The 17,877-nt window shown below is 39.6% G+C and overlaps 3 protein-coding genes across 7 annotated transcripts; 1 reads left to right on the plus strand and 2 right to left on the minus strand.

Moving 5' to 3' along the window:
- Window positions 1-42: 42 nt before the first annotated feature.
- LOC102290755 (L-rhamnose-binding lectin SML) lies at window positions 43-2,565 on the minus strand. The gene is made up of 9 exons (XM_005939018.3): window positions 2,408-2,565; window positions 2,012-2,044; window positions 1,859-1,921; window positions 1,388-1,523; window positions 1,175-1,284; window positions 1,048-1,092; window positions 816-948; window positions 512-615; window positions 43-371 (listed from the first exon to the last, which is right to left on the minus strand). Exons 1-9 carry the CDS (start codon window positions 2,436-2,438, stop codon window positions 349-351), a joined length of 678 nt encoding a protein of 225 aa, XP_005939080.1. The 5' UTR covers window positions 2,439-2,565; the 3' UTR covers window positions 43-348.
- Window positions 2,566-7,619: 5,054 nt separating this feature from the next.
- casp9 (caspase 9, apoptosis-related cysteine peptidase) lies at window positions 7,620-10,849 on the minus strand. 4 transcript variants are annotated; one of them, XM_005939021.3, is made up of 11 exons: window positions 10,560-10,849; window positions 10,308-10,458; window positions 10,001-10,211; window positions 9,829-9,894; window positions 9,693-9,751; window positions 9,428-9,604; window positions 9,258-9,347; window positions 8,875-9,022; window positions 8,607-8,795; window positions 8,415-8,524; window positions 7,620-8,315 (listed from the first exon to the last, which is right to left on the minus strand). In XM_005939021.3, the coding sequence occupies exons 2-11, from the start codon at window positions 10,437-10,439 to the stop codon at window positions 8,211-8,213; spliced, it is 1,287 nt and encodes a 428-aa protein (XP_005939083.1). In that variant the 5' UTR covers window positions 10,440-10,458; window positions 10,560-10,849; the 3' UTR covers window positions 7,620-8,210. The 4 variants fall into 4 exon arrangements, with proteins under 4 accessions (XP_005939083.1, XP_005939085.1, XP_005939084.1 ...); XM_005939023.3 differs by having other exon boundaries at window positions 10,001-10,006; window positions 10,046-10,211; window positions 10,308-10,668; XM_005939022.3 differs by having other exon boundaries at window positions 9,714-9,751; window positions 10,308-10,668.
- Window positions 10,850-10,887: 38 nt separating this feature from the next.
- Window positions 10,888-17,585, plus strand: LOC102292213 (dnaJ homolog subfamily C member 16). 2 transcript variants are annotated; one of them, XM_005939024.3, is made up of 15 exons: window positions 10,889-11,075; window positions 11,422-11,603; window positions 11,685-11,751; window positions 12,287-12,611; window positions 12,722-12,906; window positions 13,019-13,123; window positions 13,203-13,361; window positions 13,685-13,815; window positions 13,911-14,094; window positions 14,217-14,396; window positions 14,932-15,008; window positions 15,176-15,256; window positions 15,412-15,501; window positions 15,594-15,764; window positions 15,865-17,585. In XM_005939024.3, the coding sequence occupies exons 2-15, from the start codon at window positions 11,431-11,433 to the stop codon at window positions 16,310-16,312; spliced, it is 2,376 nt and encodes a 791-aa protein (XP_005939086.1). In that variant the 5' UTR covers window positions 10,889-11,075; window positions 11,422-11,430; the 3' UTR covers window positions 16,313-17,585. The 2 variants fall into 2 exon arrangements, with proteins under 2 accessions (XP_014194479.1, XP_005939086.1); XM_014338993.2 differs by having other exon boundaries at window positions 10,888-11,603.
- Window positions 17,586-17,877: the final 292 nt, after the last annotated feature.

Raw genomic sequence — 17,877 nt, forward strand, 5'->3', positions numbered from 1 at the left:
TCATTCCTAAGTAGGTTTTAATAAACTTTATTTCTGATTGTAGATATTGACATTCTTGATTACAGCTGCTCATGCAGAATACAACCCAAACACGAAAAATAAACCGCATCATTTCCTGTGCAGCAGCACAACATAAAACAAGACTCAAAGCTTTTATAGTATGCAAATTTGCTATGTTTATTGTGTTATGCAGATTGTACAGAGTTGACAAATATTATATATTTCCCAGTGAGAAACCACAAGAATAACAAAGTGTCCTATTCAAAATTTGAATGAGACAGAAATTTTAATCTTATATTTGTGAAAGTAAAGTAAATGCTTGTGACATGAAACTAATATCAGAGACGTTTATGGAGTGATGGTGACAGGATCTGCAAAAGAGTGGAAAACAAAGGTATGGTAAGATTGTTGCCATATTCAGTGTGTATCTTGCATTTCTCCACACCCCGACACAAAAACTCTTTATGGCTAGATTAGCTCTGTCAGTGCAAACAGCCAAACAGGTACTTACAATCACAAACGTAAGACACCTCCAGGTACTTGTACGTGCCAACGCAGGGGTCTCCAAACACTGAGTTGCTGGCGCTGATAGTACAGCTGTTTTTCCCGTTACACCTGTAAACGTAGAATGGCATGACTGAAAAGGGCCATTGAGTCACTGATCCCATGGAATACATTACTAAATATGGGCAACATCTAGAATTATTTTCTTTTTTTTAATCCTCGTATATAAAACCTCCACCATCGTGGTTCATTCTTTGCCTTATTTCCTTCCAAAGTGAACAAGGGAACTTGTTTATGCTTCACTCACTGACCTCTCAGCGACTTTGGGAGTGGGGTTTGAGCAGTACACATTTTGAATCTGAGAGTCAGGCCGCCTGAAAGAGCAGGTGGTCTTGTCAAGGCGTCCGTAATAAGCTCCGTAGACCAATATTACCTGCCCAACATCTATGCCAAAGAAGAGGAAAGAGGCACGGAATGAAAAGTAGCTCATTTGTAGGTTCGTCACATTGTTCCAACACAAATACAAAAAAAACGTAATCTTACCACAGTACAAATGTGCCAAAGAACCCTCACAGGTCACTGTTTGAACTGTCAGAAAAAACCCAACAAAAATAAACATCAATCACATCACACAGACTGGTTAGCAGACTCATGCAGACATGTGACTGACTTGCTGGGAAGCAGGTGTAGTTGGTCTCCAGGTATTTGAAGATGTTGACGCAGGGATCCGAGGTACGAACGACATTTGTGTTTATCTCGCACACCTTCCTGCCATCACACCTTTAGGAATAACAGTGAGTGTTATGTACGTAGTGTATATAACATAAAATATATAGAAAAATACCTGAAGACTCACTGGCAGTTGAGCACTAAAATATAATACCTTCTCTTAAGGATATCCACGGTGCCGTTTTGAGAGCACTGTGTATTTTGAAGCTGATTCTGAGGCCTGCCCTCACTGCAGGTCTCACGGTCTTTACGTCCGTACAGTGCAGCCTGCACTATGATCGCTCCATTATCTGTTAAACACCAAGGAATGTCTTTTTGCACCCGAGTACAACTATACTGTATACTTTGTCCTTAAGCCAAGAATATATGCTCAGCCAAAACTGTAAAGCACTTTTCACAGCTTTATGAGCTTTTAATGCATTTCTGGAAAAAATTTTACTAAGGCAGTATTTTTTAACCTGACATCTTTATCATGTTATAACATTAACATTTTCAGGGTTATTTAAGCTGATGTTTAATGTGTAAAACTACAATGCTGGTTGATGAAAAATATTTATGCTTTAAAAATCGAGATGTGCTGTTTGTTGTGGATGCTGACACACAGTCTTGGATATTTTACACATACCACAGCTTAAGTGCTGGACATTGATTCCATCATCACAGGTCACTGCTGTCTCCGTGGAAACAACTAAAGCAATAAATATGAAAGATTAAGTATATAGATTAAGTATATAGATTAAGTATATAGAGAATAAATGCTGCACTATCAGATATTTACCTGATGATGTGAGCAAACAAGCTGTTGCAAGCACTGAAAACAAACATCAGTGTCTATTTTTATTATAACAGAAAAAATGACACTTTTTAAAGTTTGAAAAATTTCTCTATTATTGCAGAGAAGCATACATTATTTATTAATTTTTTATAATACATAGAACATATTAACAACAATATTAGTTTCTGCAGATTTTATTAAGTAAAGTTTGTAAATTGGTAACAACTGTTTCAAATCAATCAATTCTTCCCTCATCCTTTACTCCATAGGTAGCAAACACTGTAGTTTATTCTGTAATGACTGAAATCATAAAATAAATAAATTTACCTCCAATGCATCCTAATTTGAATATGAACCCACATAATTGTCACACTGGCAGTGAATCACTTGTATACTCACGCAGTGTGGTGTAGAGTCTGAAGGAGAGCATGGCTGTAGAAGCTCCAGTCTCGAGAGGCTTGCAGAACTGATAGTGGCTGGGGCGGTTACGCTGGTATTTATCCTGCTGGCTCAAGAATTGAACAAGATCTCGATCTTGCACAACTACTGGCTCTTACTTCCTGGTGAAAAAATGTGAACATGTGTCCATTGCCTTTGTTGTTCAAGTGCAACAAAGGCAATGGACAATGACTTGTTGTCTTTGGACTGTAATGATGATGATGGTAAGAATTTCACATAATCAAAGTGGTTTTTGTTTACAAGCCCAACAATGGGCTCATTCATTATTCTTGAAAATTAATCTGTTCCGAACATATTTATTACAGCTGATTCCTGGAAGGAGTATCCATTTCCCTTCAGGTGTGGTTAGATTTCAGGGTTATGGCTTGGTGACACACTTTACTATGTTTACACGAGAGTTTAGGTTTTTAAGAGGTGGCTGTGTAAGTTTGTAAAAGGTAAATGAGTCAGAACTTCAGGTGTTTAAAAGCATAGGATAAAATGTGTAAATAGGCGAATGAGGGTTGTAAAAAGCAATTTGAGTGCTCAGAGTAGAAAAGCGCTTTGTAATTAGGTCCATAATTTGTCTGACACATTTTACCTCTGTACACTACTAAAGTGGATTTTTAATCAAACAAAATATACAGCATGTTTTTAGTCCCAGTACTCCTATTTACACGTTTTAATTTATGCCTTTGAACACTTTCTGATTTTCTCACACAGGCTCAGATGGATATGTCAGGACAAATTTGCCTGTTTTTGTTTGCAACTTGAAATAGTATTTGCTTATGAAGCATCTTTGACATTAAGTAGTCACAATAACTTCAGATAGCTCTTTGAGTGGTTACAGTTTATTGTTTTAGTGAACTTCCTGCAGTAACACCTGTTACTGTATTCCTGTCTCCGCCTTCTTAAAGACCCAGAATTACCGCACATCTTGAATTACTGCAGCGAAACTGTACCAGGAAGCGTACATTAAGGATTTTGAACTATGATGTTTAAGTGTTGTCACTGCTGAGGATTCGTGGACACAGATCCTTATTCACTACGCTGCTGTTTACAGTTTAACTTTTCATCAGAACAAGCACTTCTAATTGTACTTTGCTCCTCACTGACAAAACAAGTCCAGTAAATACACTTTTATCTTTAAGTTTGGGACAGTAATCTGTCTTAATTTATTTTGTGTTTAGTTATCATATGGGGAAAAGTCCTGTGGTTATCCATCCGTCCTGTTCGAATAAACCCAAAGTTCAGGAACATCTTCTTTAGATCTGTTCAGTTTTATTCATGTGGCACCACTTAAACAGTCAACAAATTTTGACTCAAGTATGTTATATTGTAAGGTAAAGACCCCAAAGAGTTAATCTCAGACAAATGTTCACACAAATGTGAATTACATTCACTTCATTAATGAAGTGAATGTAATTCAGTAATCAAAGGTGTTTGGCTATAACTGACTACATGTGTATACTGTATCATAAGTGGACAGACATGGATGTAAACCACACCTTAACCATTTGGCTGAGGCAAAACTACCACAAGGCAGTGATTCTTTTTTTCTTTTTTCTTTTTTTTTTTGCCTGTCCCGTTTGGCTCTTTTGCCATCAGAATTGTTGTCTAAAGGCAAACAAAGATGCCACTTACTTTCTGGGAATATTCAACTAAAAGGTACTCTGGATATTATTAAAAGTGAACATGTCGTTAAATATGACATTTTTTGTTTGTCAGGTGTCCTGTTTGAAGAAAACACTTGGTAGCCACTTGAATGAATGTAAATAAACACATTTACATGAGGGCAACCTGATTTCAAGGAAATAAAAATGCTCAAATTTTATATTTTTAGACATGAGTTTAAACGGCCGCCATTTTCTTTCTGAGTATTTATTACACGGCGTGCTGCGAGGAAAAGCCTGTTCTAACGTTTGAGTCTAAGGATTATTTTGAGCACCTGACAGCTCTTTTTTGCTTTTCATTCGAAACTCTTTCATGTGATTCTTGTGTAGGTGGTTAAAGAGGTTTGTCGTGTTTGAGTGGTGGTGGGGACCAGTTTGTGGCATAATTTGCATAGTACAGTTTTCTGGGGCGTGTCAGACTTTTCATAACCAAACCATGTCCATGCTACAGAGGTAGCCCCTCGTTTAACAATAAGGTCCTCGATTTCTTTTGACTGGTCCTTCTGTTTGGAGCTAGCTGGTTCTGCCTCATCCTTGCTGGCCATGCTGGTATTCTCTGTGCCTTCATCTGCGTGGTGACTGTAAGCGCCATTTATAGTTACTTGATGTTTTTATTTGAGGTCATTTGTTTGATGCATATTCTGAAATTTTATGTTTGAGAATAATGTATATCATTTCAGTTTATTTTGAAAAGTCTCAACAGAAACTTGAGCTTTATTGTGAAAGGTTTATGTGGAAAATAAACAACACAATGGTTTTACCAGGGGCGATTCTAGGATCAGAGCTTTGGGCGTGCTGAGCACCCAGAGAGTGTGCTTTTGGAAAACATTTAAAGCTGCTGTACAGAATCTTTGAAACAAGCTAGCTTAAAACATTTTTAGAATATAAACAGAGCACCCTGCTTCTCTTTACAGCTCCTCACTCCACCAGGGCACCGTTTGGCACTTTCTGATAGTGTGCAAATGTGATGTATGTACTGCGGCAGTCATACAGACAACTGGATGGTCCAAAAGTTGGCCTACCTATTACTGGCTGAGGTTTTAGTAGAGTTGTGGCTGAACCACATAAAAATATATAATTAATTTTAATCTCCCCAATCAATTTTGTTATGTTGGAATGTTGTTAAAGAGGGTCAAAAATGTTTCAACCCAGTTTGTTTAGCAGATTCTGTAGAGCAGCTTTAATATAGGGAGAACACAACTTCCTGATTGTGTGAGTAAAATCAGGTTTTTTCTCTTTGTCAGTTTAACACTTTCTGTTTTTGCCTGTCACTATTCCCTGTCTGTTTTCTTACCTGGTTCTTCCTGACCTTGTACTTTCTCCTCACGTTCCCCTCTTTCCTCTCTCCTTCTTTGGACTGACAATCATACACAAATAGATTGTATTCAATTAGATGAAAAATTACATTAATATGAAAAAAATACTATTAAGATCACTAACAAAAAGTCCTCTCTCAGTGTACTTTCAACCAAAAGGCAAATAACCAAACCACATGAACATCTAATAAAAGATAAATATTGAAACACTCATCCAACATTATTCTTGATTGACGGATCATTTGATTTTCCACTTTTACCTGAATGTGGCTCCTTTTTTTAGAAAAAACTTCCTTATATCCATTATGAACCTGGCTATCTCTTTGTACACAAACACGCACACAACAGGCGTTATAAGGTTAATGGGCATCCAGTCAGTTAGCTAGTTAGTATGCATTTAAAACAGGACAGTGGTAAAAACAGTAAGCTACGGACAATTTTAAGTTTTAGATTTTAAATAGGCTGTATACATTTCAATGGGAGCAACAGGACGGTCAAATGTTGCTGATTTTACTACAGAGCAGGACGGATTGTAGGGTAGCAAACATTGTCGGAAAACACGTTTTCAACACTGCAGGTTACCTGGGTGTAATGTTTTCATGGTCTGACTCCTACCTAACTATATGAAGAGTAACTGGAGGTTAAATGTAGCTAGTATGTCCTGTTTTAAGCCAGGCACTTACACCTCCGCTGCAGTGAGCCACCATCGCTCTAGCAGCAACGGCGCTAGAGCCAGAGTAGGGAGGAGGCGAGCTGGAACAAACCATTATGGGAGGGGGGGGGTTATCTATACTTTTGTTGTTAGAATGTTACGTCTCAACCAAGTACTGTATGCTTTTTATATTTTTAGTAGTGTTTCACACAGCAAATATTGTCAAAAAAGTAAGAAATCTTTGGGGGTGCTTTGATTCATTTTGGGGGTGCTGAAGCACCCCCAGAAATGGGCTAAAATCGCCCCTGGTTTGAAACGTTTTCCTTTTCTAATTGTATAGAGACCCCTGGTGGCTTTGGAGGGAATAAATCTCTTAGATGGTAAACTGAGATGCAAACGCCAAGTCCTGGATATTGTTGTAAAAACTAATAAGTAAACATTTGATTCTTATAGTACCAGACCTACATACTGTAATTTATGTTGCACACGCAAAAGCAAAAGTATGTTACCAAAATAGGGGGAAAAAAAGAGAAAGGTGTCTTGAGTTCTTTAAATACTTTTTCAGCTGTGTGAAGCCATGAAAGGTACTTCCCATGGGAACAATTTGGACATGCAATGCATCTGATCATCCTTTCTGAGCAGTACACTTTCAAATCGTAACTATTTTTATTGTTACCGCACTACTGCGACTATTACACTTTCATTTTGTAGGAAAACCCTCAGCCTTCGAAGCTACCCTATTTTGCAGAACTTAAAATCTTGGGTTGCAGTTTCACACAGCCAAATTGCCCTCGAGTGTCTGACGCTGGCTTCTTGAGAGTTTTGATGAGTCTTGTGTGACTTTCTTGTATGTATTGTCTGTTTCAAATCCCTGCAAAAAGTTTAATGATATTCAAAACTGAGATGTAACGATTTTTTCTTTTTGAGACGTTTTTGGTGGACGTCTTACGCTTTACTGTTGCTATTAATTTCCCATCTTGAAGAAGTTGGATTTGTTCTATCCCAAACACAGCAGTTACTGTGGCCACATTCTCTATTAAATCTGTTTGTTTTTTTTATTCTTTAATACACTCTCAACACACTGTCACACTCAAAATCTGGTCAAAAATGTTGAGTCTGCTGTAAGAGCTACCTGTAGAACTTGTGATGAAAGTAGGTGGGATCATGAGACTTCCAATCAGTTCAAATACTTACAAATGTATAGTTGATTTATACCACTTAACAAAATCCTTTTTTTTTCCTAACAGGCATTACAACTTTAGACATTTCTATGGCTGAGTGTGGCCAGCCTGGGTTCGAGTCCGACCCACGGCCCTTTGCCACATGTCTCCCTCTCTCTCGCTCAGCTTTCCTGCCATTTCTTGACTGTATCTGTCAATAAAAAACTTAAAAAGGCAAAGAAAAGCAAAATTGTGTTTAATTATTATTTAACGTTTAAAAGAGGATTCAGTACTTCAAATTTGTTGAAGTCAACACTTTCTCATTCCTACATAAGCACAACAGACCAAACAAAGAGCAGTGAATGCTTCCACTCTCAGTGGAGATTTCATTTAATAATTGTATTCTTTTATAATTATTACAATAATTAATAATTTAAACTTTTACTACAGACAGAAAAAAAGAACACACAAGAATCTCACTCCTCCTTTTATTTGAGTCTGATGTGTGACTCATATCTAGTTCACGGAAAGTTATCCCAGCATGAACAAAACAGCATTTTATACATGATCAGTGCACAAACAGCCAGAACAGGAGAAAGAGCAAAAACAATGGAGTGTATAAGTTACACATTATTGGCTCTGTGAAAGAGCTGACGCACATAAGTAGATTGAAGGTTCGCAGAGTGCATGGAGTGCATCTTTCCTCTGTCAGCTGCTACTGCATGTGTGAATTAAAACAAAAATAACCTGAACAACATTTTCATAGTAATAGTTCAGTATTTTAAAAAGCTCATTTAGAATTCATCAACCCTCAGAAAACACAGAAAGGTATTAGAATTACAAGATGTCATCCATTCAGTTATAGCAGATTCACAGCAGAGTCAGAAATCACACACACTGTAACTGTGCCGAAAAAGAAGTTACAGTGCTGTGAAACTGAAAGAGACTACTGCACTTATTCCATTACGTTTGGGTTTGAAAGTAGAGGAGTTTGCGGAGGAAGTTAAAGGAACCGGGCATTTGTTTGTAGAGCCCTTTTGCAGAGTTTTGGGAGACTTCGTTGTTAACCTAAAACAAGAAGAGTCAATATTCAGACATCACTGTGTCTAAAGCCAAAATCTCTTAAAGTCCTCAGTTATTTTTTCTGATATATTAAGAGAAGCTCACCATCATCAACATTGTGACTAAGTCAACAGTCGCAGCGCTTTCCTCAAGTATACAGTCCAGTGTCTGGACGTACCACGAGCCCGACTGGGTCTCTCGCCAAGAAACATAACCTGTATTGGTCACATGGCCAAAAAGGTATTAAGGACACATAGATCTGAAAGGCTGTTTTTGTTTGAAAGAAAAAACACGCACCTGGAAAAGTAGAGTAGGACACCAGGATGTCACTCGGCGTGGGCAGGGTGGGTCTGGCGTCTGGTTCATCGGACATGCTCAGAGAGTCGCTGCTGGATGACATTGGAATAGCATCCGTCTGGTCATCCACTCCACCAGAGGATGGTTCGACCTCATCGGGGGACACCTCGAAGCCCATGTCTTTCTCATCTTGGGGACAAACACAAGCTCATTTTTACACCTCACTTGTTCCTATTAATTTTTAAACTGTGCGTTTTCTGACAGCTACCTCCTCCACAGGCCTGGATGAAGAACAGTTTAGGTTTGCCTTGCAAAGACGGGCAATGCTGGCCATTGAGGTAGTTTGTGATGTGCTGCACTGGTACGTACTGTCCGTCCACACCGTACACGGCACCAGGAAAGCGGTTGTGATTCACCTAAGGACAGAAATATTAGCAAAAATCGTCTTACATGTCAGTCCAGTCAGATGTAGATCACAGAAAATTGTCTTGCCAGAATAATGGCATTTGCCAGTTAAATATTAAAATATTAACTGTAAAAAATATTAAATCCTGTGTATTTCCAGAGTATTCCAGCTGATTATTCTGAGGGGATGCAATGTTTTTTTTAATGAACTGTAAACAACATCAGAATCAGCTCAGCATGTCTTACCTCAGTGCCATGGGACAACATGATGACCACGCAGCAGTCATACTGGGAATGATCCTTCTTGGACAAAGTCAACAGCTCATGTTTGATTTGCTGGAATGTGGAATTAACCGTTAGGTCCGCAATCTTTAATACCCTTCAACACACACAGAGGCAGAAGACCCGATTCTTACTTTTTGTCTCAGGTTCGTCCTCACTTCCACGACAAAGTTGAGTGTCTTGAATCGTCTCTCCAGCTTTTCACAGTCTATGTTGGAGCCCTTGCGATTTTTCAGCATGCTGTGAGGTTCAAACTCCATGTTGTTTATGATGAGGCAGTGACCACACGGGCTCGCGTCCATTTTATAGCCCTAAGGCACAGAGAGGCGCAGAATAAAAAGAAAACAGAAAGGGCTGTCACGTAAACATGTAAGTGTGCAGCATGGAAATGGTGCTTACTTGAAGGCTGTCACGTCTTACTCTGCCCGGTCCTGGTCTTAGCTCCCCCCCCCCAGGCGCTGTGGCACACACATTAATACACATTAAGCACAAATAAACTTACAAGACTGTTATTTAAATGGATAACATAGCTTACGAGAAATAAAAGGGATTCCTGGCTTTTTAACATCTTTTCCTGGATTGTTACCATCCACTGGAGAGGCTGTCAAAGAAACAAAGGACACACAGATGAGTCAAATTCTTATCATCTGAAAGTGTTTGGCTCTAAAGACTCTCACATTAAATATTCCATAATGAAATACACTTACTAATTGGAAGAGGCTGGATTACAGGGCGGACAACTTGAGTGGGTGTTGCGGGCTGCAGGGTAACAGCTGGAGCTCCATTTTGTAGGAGCTCTGCCAAACTCTCCTGACCTGTCTCCTGAAGGCACTGCAGAAATAAGGGGAAAGCCCGACTCCCACGGGTTTCCAAGTCCTGGACTAACTGCCTGGCCTGGTTTCGTCTGGTCCCAGCGCTCTGATAATAGGAGACATAGTCTTAATTGAGTACAATTATGATATTTTTACTCCCCCTCTAAAAAAAGGAAAAGAAAACCACAGTCCCACGACCTACCTGTATCTCATCGATCATGTCCTGGGTGAAAATTCCTTTTTCCAGAAGGCCATCATAGAGTTTTGATGGATCCAAGTCTTTCACCAGGTTACTCCTGTTCCGCTGAAGAATCTTCTTGTGTATTTCATCCATTGTCCATTTAATGCTAACGCTGGAGACACAGGGAAGAAAAAATCTATAACTAAAAAATTGTTATTTTCGTTTTCGATCACGGGTTAATTCTGTGTCGTCAAAGGAGGAAAATGATCCTACTTCTTCGTAAAAGTGAAACGGGTACTTTGTTGTAGGAGTGTCGTTTACAGTTCGTATTTTTTTTGTCGGTTTCACAAGCTATTTCCTTGTTTACATCAGCGTTGCCTGTGATTGGTCCACTTACAGCGGATGAAGAAAAAAGCGAGGGTGTGTTAGATTTATTTACCCCGCGTTCGCTTCCGCGCGGGTAGCGACCGATGGCCAGCTGAAGCTTAAATCGCGTTACGACGAGCATTAAACCAAACGCACAACGAAAAGAAACGTAACCTGTCGACAAAACACTCAATTTCCCGAAATGACTTTCGACACCGGACTCCACCCACTTTTTTACTCTCGGTCCAGCTTCACAGCAGCAGCAGCAGGTTATCGGCTTGCCCTGGAGGATTTGTGGGATGCTGCTGAACACACCCTTTACATTTCGCTGTCGCTTCGACTCAATGTTGAGTCGGGGCAAATAAGGGGGCAAAACCTTCCCCCACTATGTGGCGTTGTACCGGCTGACTGCATCTGCTTCAGGTGACTAGAAACGTGGAGATGTCGCGTTGAGACAACCGCTGTAGCAACGCCACTAACACTAAGGGTTTATCCTCGAGGAACAACGTTACTGTCACGGCCCTGTAACATGACACCATAATTATATTTGATTTTCAGCTGCCGTATATCGCCTAGCTTGCTTGGGTGCTGTATGTAGCATGCTGTAATACTGTTTTTAGCATATCGTGCCTGCCTTCACCGTTTTCCCATCATCAGAAAGCTAATGGAGGGAAAGGTTTCTCAGATATGCAAGCCATCTAAAATATAGGTCCTAAACATTTTTTGCCCACTTTAAATGAATGGCGATCGCTCCTCTGATGTGTTGAAGGTAACTGTGATGGCACGGTCAAAACTGTCTCTGCCACTGGCCATTGTGGTGGTCCTCCATGTGCTGCTGGCGGGACATGTCTATGCTGAGCCCGAGATGGACCCATACAAAATATTGGGAGTAACGAAGAGGGCAAGTCAGGCAGAGATCAAGAAGTTCTACAAGCGTCTTGCTAAAGAATGGTAAGTATTTCCTCACGACACTTCAGGCTTCAGGTTTTAAACCTCATTGTACTCTGAGCTAATAGAACTGATCTACTCTAGGCATCCTGACAAAAACAAAGATCCGGGTGCTGAGGACATGTTTATAAAGATTACTAAATCTTATGAGGTTAGTTGATTTTATAAATAATATTAATGGTGTGTTGCATATACAGATGAGGACAAAATGATTCCCAGGTTTTGTCAACATTTTCCCAAGCAAGAGATTATCAGCATGGCATTTCTAAAAAATACTAGTTTTCTTAAGAAAACATAAATTATTTCCTAATGCACATAAGATTCGTATGACTTCATAAAACAAACAAACAAAGATTACCAGGGTCAACATTATTAACCTTCTGAAGAACTAACCTTTTTATTGAGTCATAGAACAAACCACTGCTGTGCAATGATGTGTTTTAACTTTGTGATGTTCAAAGCTTGTAAAATCAAGTTAATACTGAGGCGTATCATCCAATTTACTCTTTCTGTGTGTGAAGTAAAATATTGTAAGCATCCAAAATACAAACTGAAATGTTTGGAAAAATTCTCATCCAGAGTGCTAATATTTTTGTCCTCATCTGCATTGAAGTAAAACTTGAATTAGGTGGTGTGAGTCAGTAAAAGCTAATAATATATTTATATTTGTTCTACCGCAAATCCAGATTCTGTCCAATGAGGAAAAACGTGCCAATTACGACCGTTACGGGCAGATGGATGATACTCAGCCATATGGCAACACTCACTATGGCCATCGCCACGATAGCTTTTACTTCGACGAGTCCTTCTTCAACTTTCCCTTTAACAGCAAGAATCACAGAGACTTTGCTGACAGCAAGTACACATTACACTTTAACCAGTACGTTAATGACGTTGTGCCTGACAGCTACAAGAGACCGTACCTGATAAAGATCACCTCCGACTGGTGCTTCAGCTGCATCCATATTGAGCCCGTCTGGAAGGAAGTGGTGCAAGAGATGGAGAGCCTAGGTTTGGAATGAACCTATAAATCATCCAGAATTATCATGCATCCCCTTCCTGATGTGTAAATGTATAGAGTGAGTAATGATGTGTGTTTTCTTGGTATCCTGTTTATGCAGGTGTTGGAGTAGGTGTGGTGGATGTAGGCTATGAGAGACGGTTAGCCAATCACCTCGGTGCTCACCGCACTCCATCGATACTCGGAGTCATCAATGGCAAAGTGACATTTTTCCATTATGCTGTTGCGAAGGAGCACCTGAGGCAATTTGTAGAAGATCTGCTTCCTCAGAGACTTGTGGAGCGGGTAAATGTCTGCAGGTCTTGCAAAAATGAAAAAACAAACAAAAAAACGACATTGCATCGTGAGGGATTTTTAGACTACATTTATTAAAAAGGATTTGTTTTCTAAACTACAGGTAACTGACAAGAATGACCTGCAGTTCTTGAACAGCTGGCACGAGCTCAACAAGCCTCATGTGCTTCTGTTCGACCAAGTGCCTGCTGTTCCTCTGCTATATAAAGTAAGTGTTTGCTCATTTTTATGCTACATGTAACTGAAGTGCATCAACATACCAATCACTTATCTTTGCATCTACACAGTTGGCAGCTTTTGCTTATAAGGACTACTTGCAGTTTGGCTATGTGGACCAGGGCCTTTCAGAGACTGCTAATCTGCAAAAACAGTTTAATATTAACACTTATGCTCCGACAATGCTCGTCTTCAAAGAGAACATTGACAAGCCGGCTGACATTATACAGGTAAATTAAAACAATACTTGAAATAATAATAATAATAAAGTAGTGCTGTGTGATACTGCGATTTTTGCTATGGCGCCAATACCAATATCAGTACTTTTAACCTAAAAAACACAATTCAGTGCACTATATAGTGAATTTAGAGGATATTGTGCTAGCTTCCATCCAATGCCACTATTGGTATTGATACTATTAACATTTAGGATCAATCTGCTCATCTCTAAAATAAAGTAATTCCTTTATTTAGTCTCTTAAACCACTGTGAACTTCATGCAAAAAACTTGATTAAAATGTCTCTTCACTCTGTTTTTTTTTCTTCTTGACAGGCAAAAGGAATGAAAAAACAAATTATTGACGAGTTCATGTCAAACAACAAGTTTCTCCTCGCACCACGCCTGGTCAATCAGAAGCTCTTTGATGAGCTTTGTCCTGTCAAACAGTTTCATAGACGCAGGAAGTAGGAAAACATCTGTTTACTCCTGATGCAAGTTCACCGGTTTTGTTGTAAAATCATATTTTTGTCATTCACAGTAACGTCTCTCCTCCTTTCAGATATTGTGTCCTGCTGATCACGGGTGATGAAGAGATCTTTTCCTTTGGGAATCAGGCGTTTCTCTCATTTGCTTCTACCAATACCAGGGAAGTTGTGAGGTTTGCCTATGTCTACCAACGGCTACAGCAACCGCTTTGTGACATCCTCACACAAAACAAGGACAGTGTGCAGTCGCAACCACAGGTAGAGTGTCATATATTGTATTGAGAGTGTAGTGTCCTGTTGTAAGCTATACCTTTTTATAAATTCTTTTCTTGGGTTCCCATCCCCCATCTTCTTTTGGATGTGTTGGGGTGTGTGTTCAGGTGGTTATCCTTGAGCGACGTAATGCTGCAGGAAAAGCATTTTTCAAGCCAGTTACCGCCTGGAACGGCAGTGAGGAAGACAAGCAGTGTCTTCAAGAGGAGCTGCAGCGACTACAGAAGGATCCATCCATTCTCATCCATGACGCCATGCTGCCTGAACTCAACAATGAGTTTGCCTCTGTATGTTCTCTTTGAGTGGAAATCATGGGTATCAATCATAGATTGTATCTAAAGATGGATGTAGCCTCTATGCTTGAAAAGTGAAACCAGTGCAGAAATGCCTGAAAACTGCAGCTTTTTTAATGACCAGCAGGGGGCGACTGATTGGAAGTCTAATTATATGGAAGCCTTTGAGAAAACAACATTACTTCTAACTTAATTTATGACATCAGTAAATACTTCCCTCATGAGTTTGTGGTCTCGATTTTCAGTTTCAAGCATTTTTTTTAAAAAGCGTGATGTTTGTCTTGTAAATAACATTCTGTGAAAAACACAAGTTGAAACAGGATGTATTTTCACACGTGGCTACGATAGGAGAGTGTAATTTCCTAGGTTTTCAGAAGGTAACAAAGAGATTTCTAATTTAATGGATGATATTACCTTAACTACGTTCATCTTTCATTTACAATTTAAAGTCTGAACCCTGCAATCTGCAAAGATTCCTGTTTACCAACCATCAGTTCTACCAAGCCCTGTTAATGCTTTTGTTCTGTAGATGTTTATAATCCGATGGATCTATGCATCTTATGATTACCTCTCTGAAGTCATTGATGATATTCTGCATAACAACTGGTAAGTAGAACAAACTTTATTTTTTATGAACAGAAGTTGTTGAAGTTTTGAACTGCTACTACGGCAGTGTTTAATTTGCAAACAGTGCACCCCGTACGTTCTCTTTCTGATACGGAGGAGTACACATTAGCGATTTAAATACACTGTGTCTCATTGATGACTTGCAGGCGTGAGATGATGCCCCTTCTGTCCCTCATCTTCTCTGCCTTGTTCATCTTGTTTGGGACTGTGGTCATTCAGGCCTTCAGGTTGGCTGATTTAATGTACACATTTTTGGTTTCTGTAATTTCAACAGTACAAAGAAAACCAGGAGGAAGGGGGGGGCGGGGGGTAAAGCAGCAATGCTGTTAATCTCTGCTATTCCTGTTCATGCCTTTTGGAATTTCTCTCCGTGTTTTTTCAGTGACTCGAGTGATGATAAGCAGACAAAACCAAAGGCAAAAGATGGAACAAAAGCAGAAAATGGGTCATCAGGGAGCAGTAGTACATCAAGGCAAGACTAATAATTTTTCCTCTGTTGCTTGTGGGAGCGAAATGCACGAAAAATGTTTTTCAGCTCTGCGTTTTTTTTTCTGTGGATTTTAGTCGGCCTCCCAAGAAGAATTTTGTGGAGGTGACTGAGTTGACAGATATCACCTACATGAGCAACCTGGTGAAGCTGAGGCCAGGACACATGAACATAGTGCTAGTGCTCACTGATGCCTCCAAGAACATCCTCCTTAGCAAGTTTGCCAAGGAGGTCTATTCTTTCACTGGGTAAAACAAACATTCACTCTGGAGTAACTTAAATCCAGTGTATGTGTGAGTTTCTTTTGTGTGTTTATCATATTTCTAAATCTTGTTTGCGCTCTCCTAGGAGCCTGACACTACATTTCTCCTTCCTGAATCTTGACAAGCACAGCGAGTGGATGAACACACTGCTGGAGTACACCCAAGATGCAATGCAGATTGATGCCGATGACGACGAAGGGGCAAACCGCAAGATGGACTACACCGGCTACGTGCTGGCACTTAACGGTCATAAAAAGTACCTGTGTCTGTTTAAACCCGTCTACACCGGGGAAGACCTCGACAGCAAGTCGTCCGAGGATGAAGGAGCCGCCTCTGGGGGGAGGTCCAGGTCCAGGTCCCGCGATGACCACCCACCACGTAAATCCAACCGAGCTCGCAGCATATCCACCCTGCAGATCCACCACAAACTGGACCGCCTGGGGTTGTGGATGGAAAGGCTGATGGAAGGCACTTTGCCTCGTTACTACATCCCAGCCTGGCCAGGACTTGACAAAATCACCCCCAATAAATAGATGGCAGGTGAAAGACTTAGTATTTATCTACTGTAACACTGAAATGGTTTCATTCATTACTGAAGATTTTTTTCTTTTTGCACTTGAGATATATATTAAGTACAGATTTTTCCTAAGTTGGGCCAAAATTATAAACTTGGCTTTAGTCTAACTACTGTGGAGGAGGCCTTTTAGCGTACCTCTAGTACTCGTTGCATGCTGTATTTTTTTTTTAAACTGCTGTTAGTCATATTTTTATTCAGGCAAATGCTGCTTCAGCCTTGTGAAGAGGAAACAGAATCACTGTGGTAATGTCTACGATCTGGATTTCATGGCCATAAATCATATTTACTCACACTATGAAAGAGGCCGATAGAAGCCTTAGAGTCAGGTTATAGTCTGTCAGAGCTAGTTCGCAAGACGCTCCAGGACTTCTACAGGCTTGGACTCAGTTATACACCTAAAATGTGGCACAAATAGTAGTGTAACAGATTAAATTAGGAAAGCTGTAGAGAGAAGCTCAATGTCAGCTGCCCAACTGCAGCGTCACATTTCACTTCTGCAAAGTTAGACAAACGGGGGAAGGAGTTTGAAACTTTCACTGATGAATACTGTGAAAAGAGATGCGTCAACCCAACATTAAACATCTTTGCATTTGTATGCATCTCACTCGTAAGTTTATACATTATCTCCATCGTGCTGACTATTCCTGTGCAATATACATGTCATGACAATGCCTTTTACCCTGGACCTCGAGGCATGCTCCTTTTTTTTCTTGTCGCTTTTTTTGTTATGGGGTTGTTGATACACACAAGATTTATTCAACAACCTTGGCCTACTTAGAAATCTTAGCCAGTAGCTTTATGTAGCAAACATAATAAACAGGCTCTCCGTTTCATCTTCTGAATGTTTTCCAACTGGCTGAGGCTGACTAACATGCCATCTTAAATTACATACCCAACTGAAAGTGGAACTTAGGTTATGCTTGCCTAGTTTATACATTTTGTTTTGTTCACATTCAATGTAAAAAAAAAAAAAAAATACTGTTACAATACTTTTGTTGGTACATAGTGATGTGAATATTGCACATAACCATGTTATCTATACGACATGTATTTTAAAAATGACTTTGTTTGAAAGATACAGTGAATGTTTTACACTACTGAGACTACAGTTACTTGTTTTTGATTAAGTAAAAAAGTGTCAGCTGTCATAAGATGTTTCAGGTGGTCTTTAATACTGTATTTATCCTCTTGTTAGTAGTAATTAAATGCATTATGTTTATGGATTAAAAGTCATTGTAATGTGTTGAGAGATTAGTTTATATTCCAGTTTAATGATCTGGGAGTACAGTTGCCCCAGGGGCTTCTTCTGCTGTAGCTGGGGGGAAGTAGATAGATTAGCTTATCAAATGTAAGAATCGATGAAATTTATGAATTCTTTAAATAGCTACCAAAAAACAACCCCAAGTTGTTTGCTAATAGTGTGCATAAAGTGGTGAAATTTGTTTCTAGCCTATCACAGGCGGGAAGTGATGTACGCCCTGGACAGGTCTGACATTCATACTTATTGGCAATTTATAATCA

Source organism: Haplochromis burtoni, unplaced genomic scaffold (genome assembly GCF_018398535.1).
Source record: "Haplochromis burtoni strain Fernald_Lab_line unplaced genomic scaffold, NCSU_Asbu1 Contig_60, whole genome shotgun sequence".
NCBI lineage: Eukaryota > Metazoa > Chordata > Actinopteri > Cichliformes > Cichlidae > Haplochromis > Haplochromis burtoni.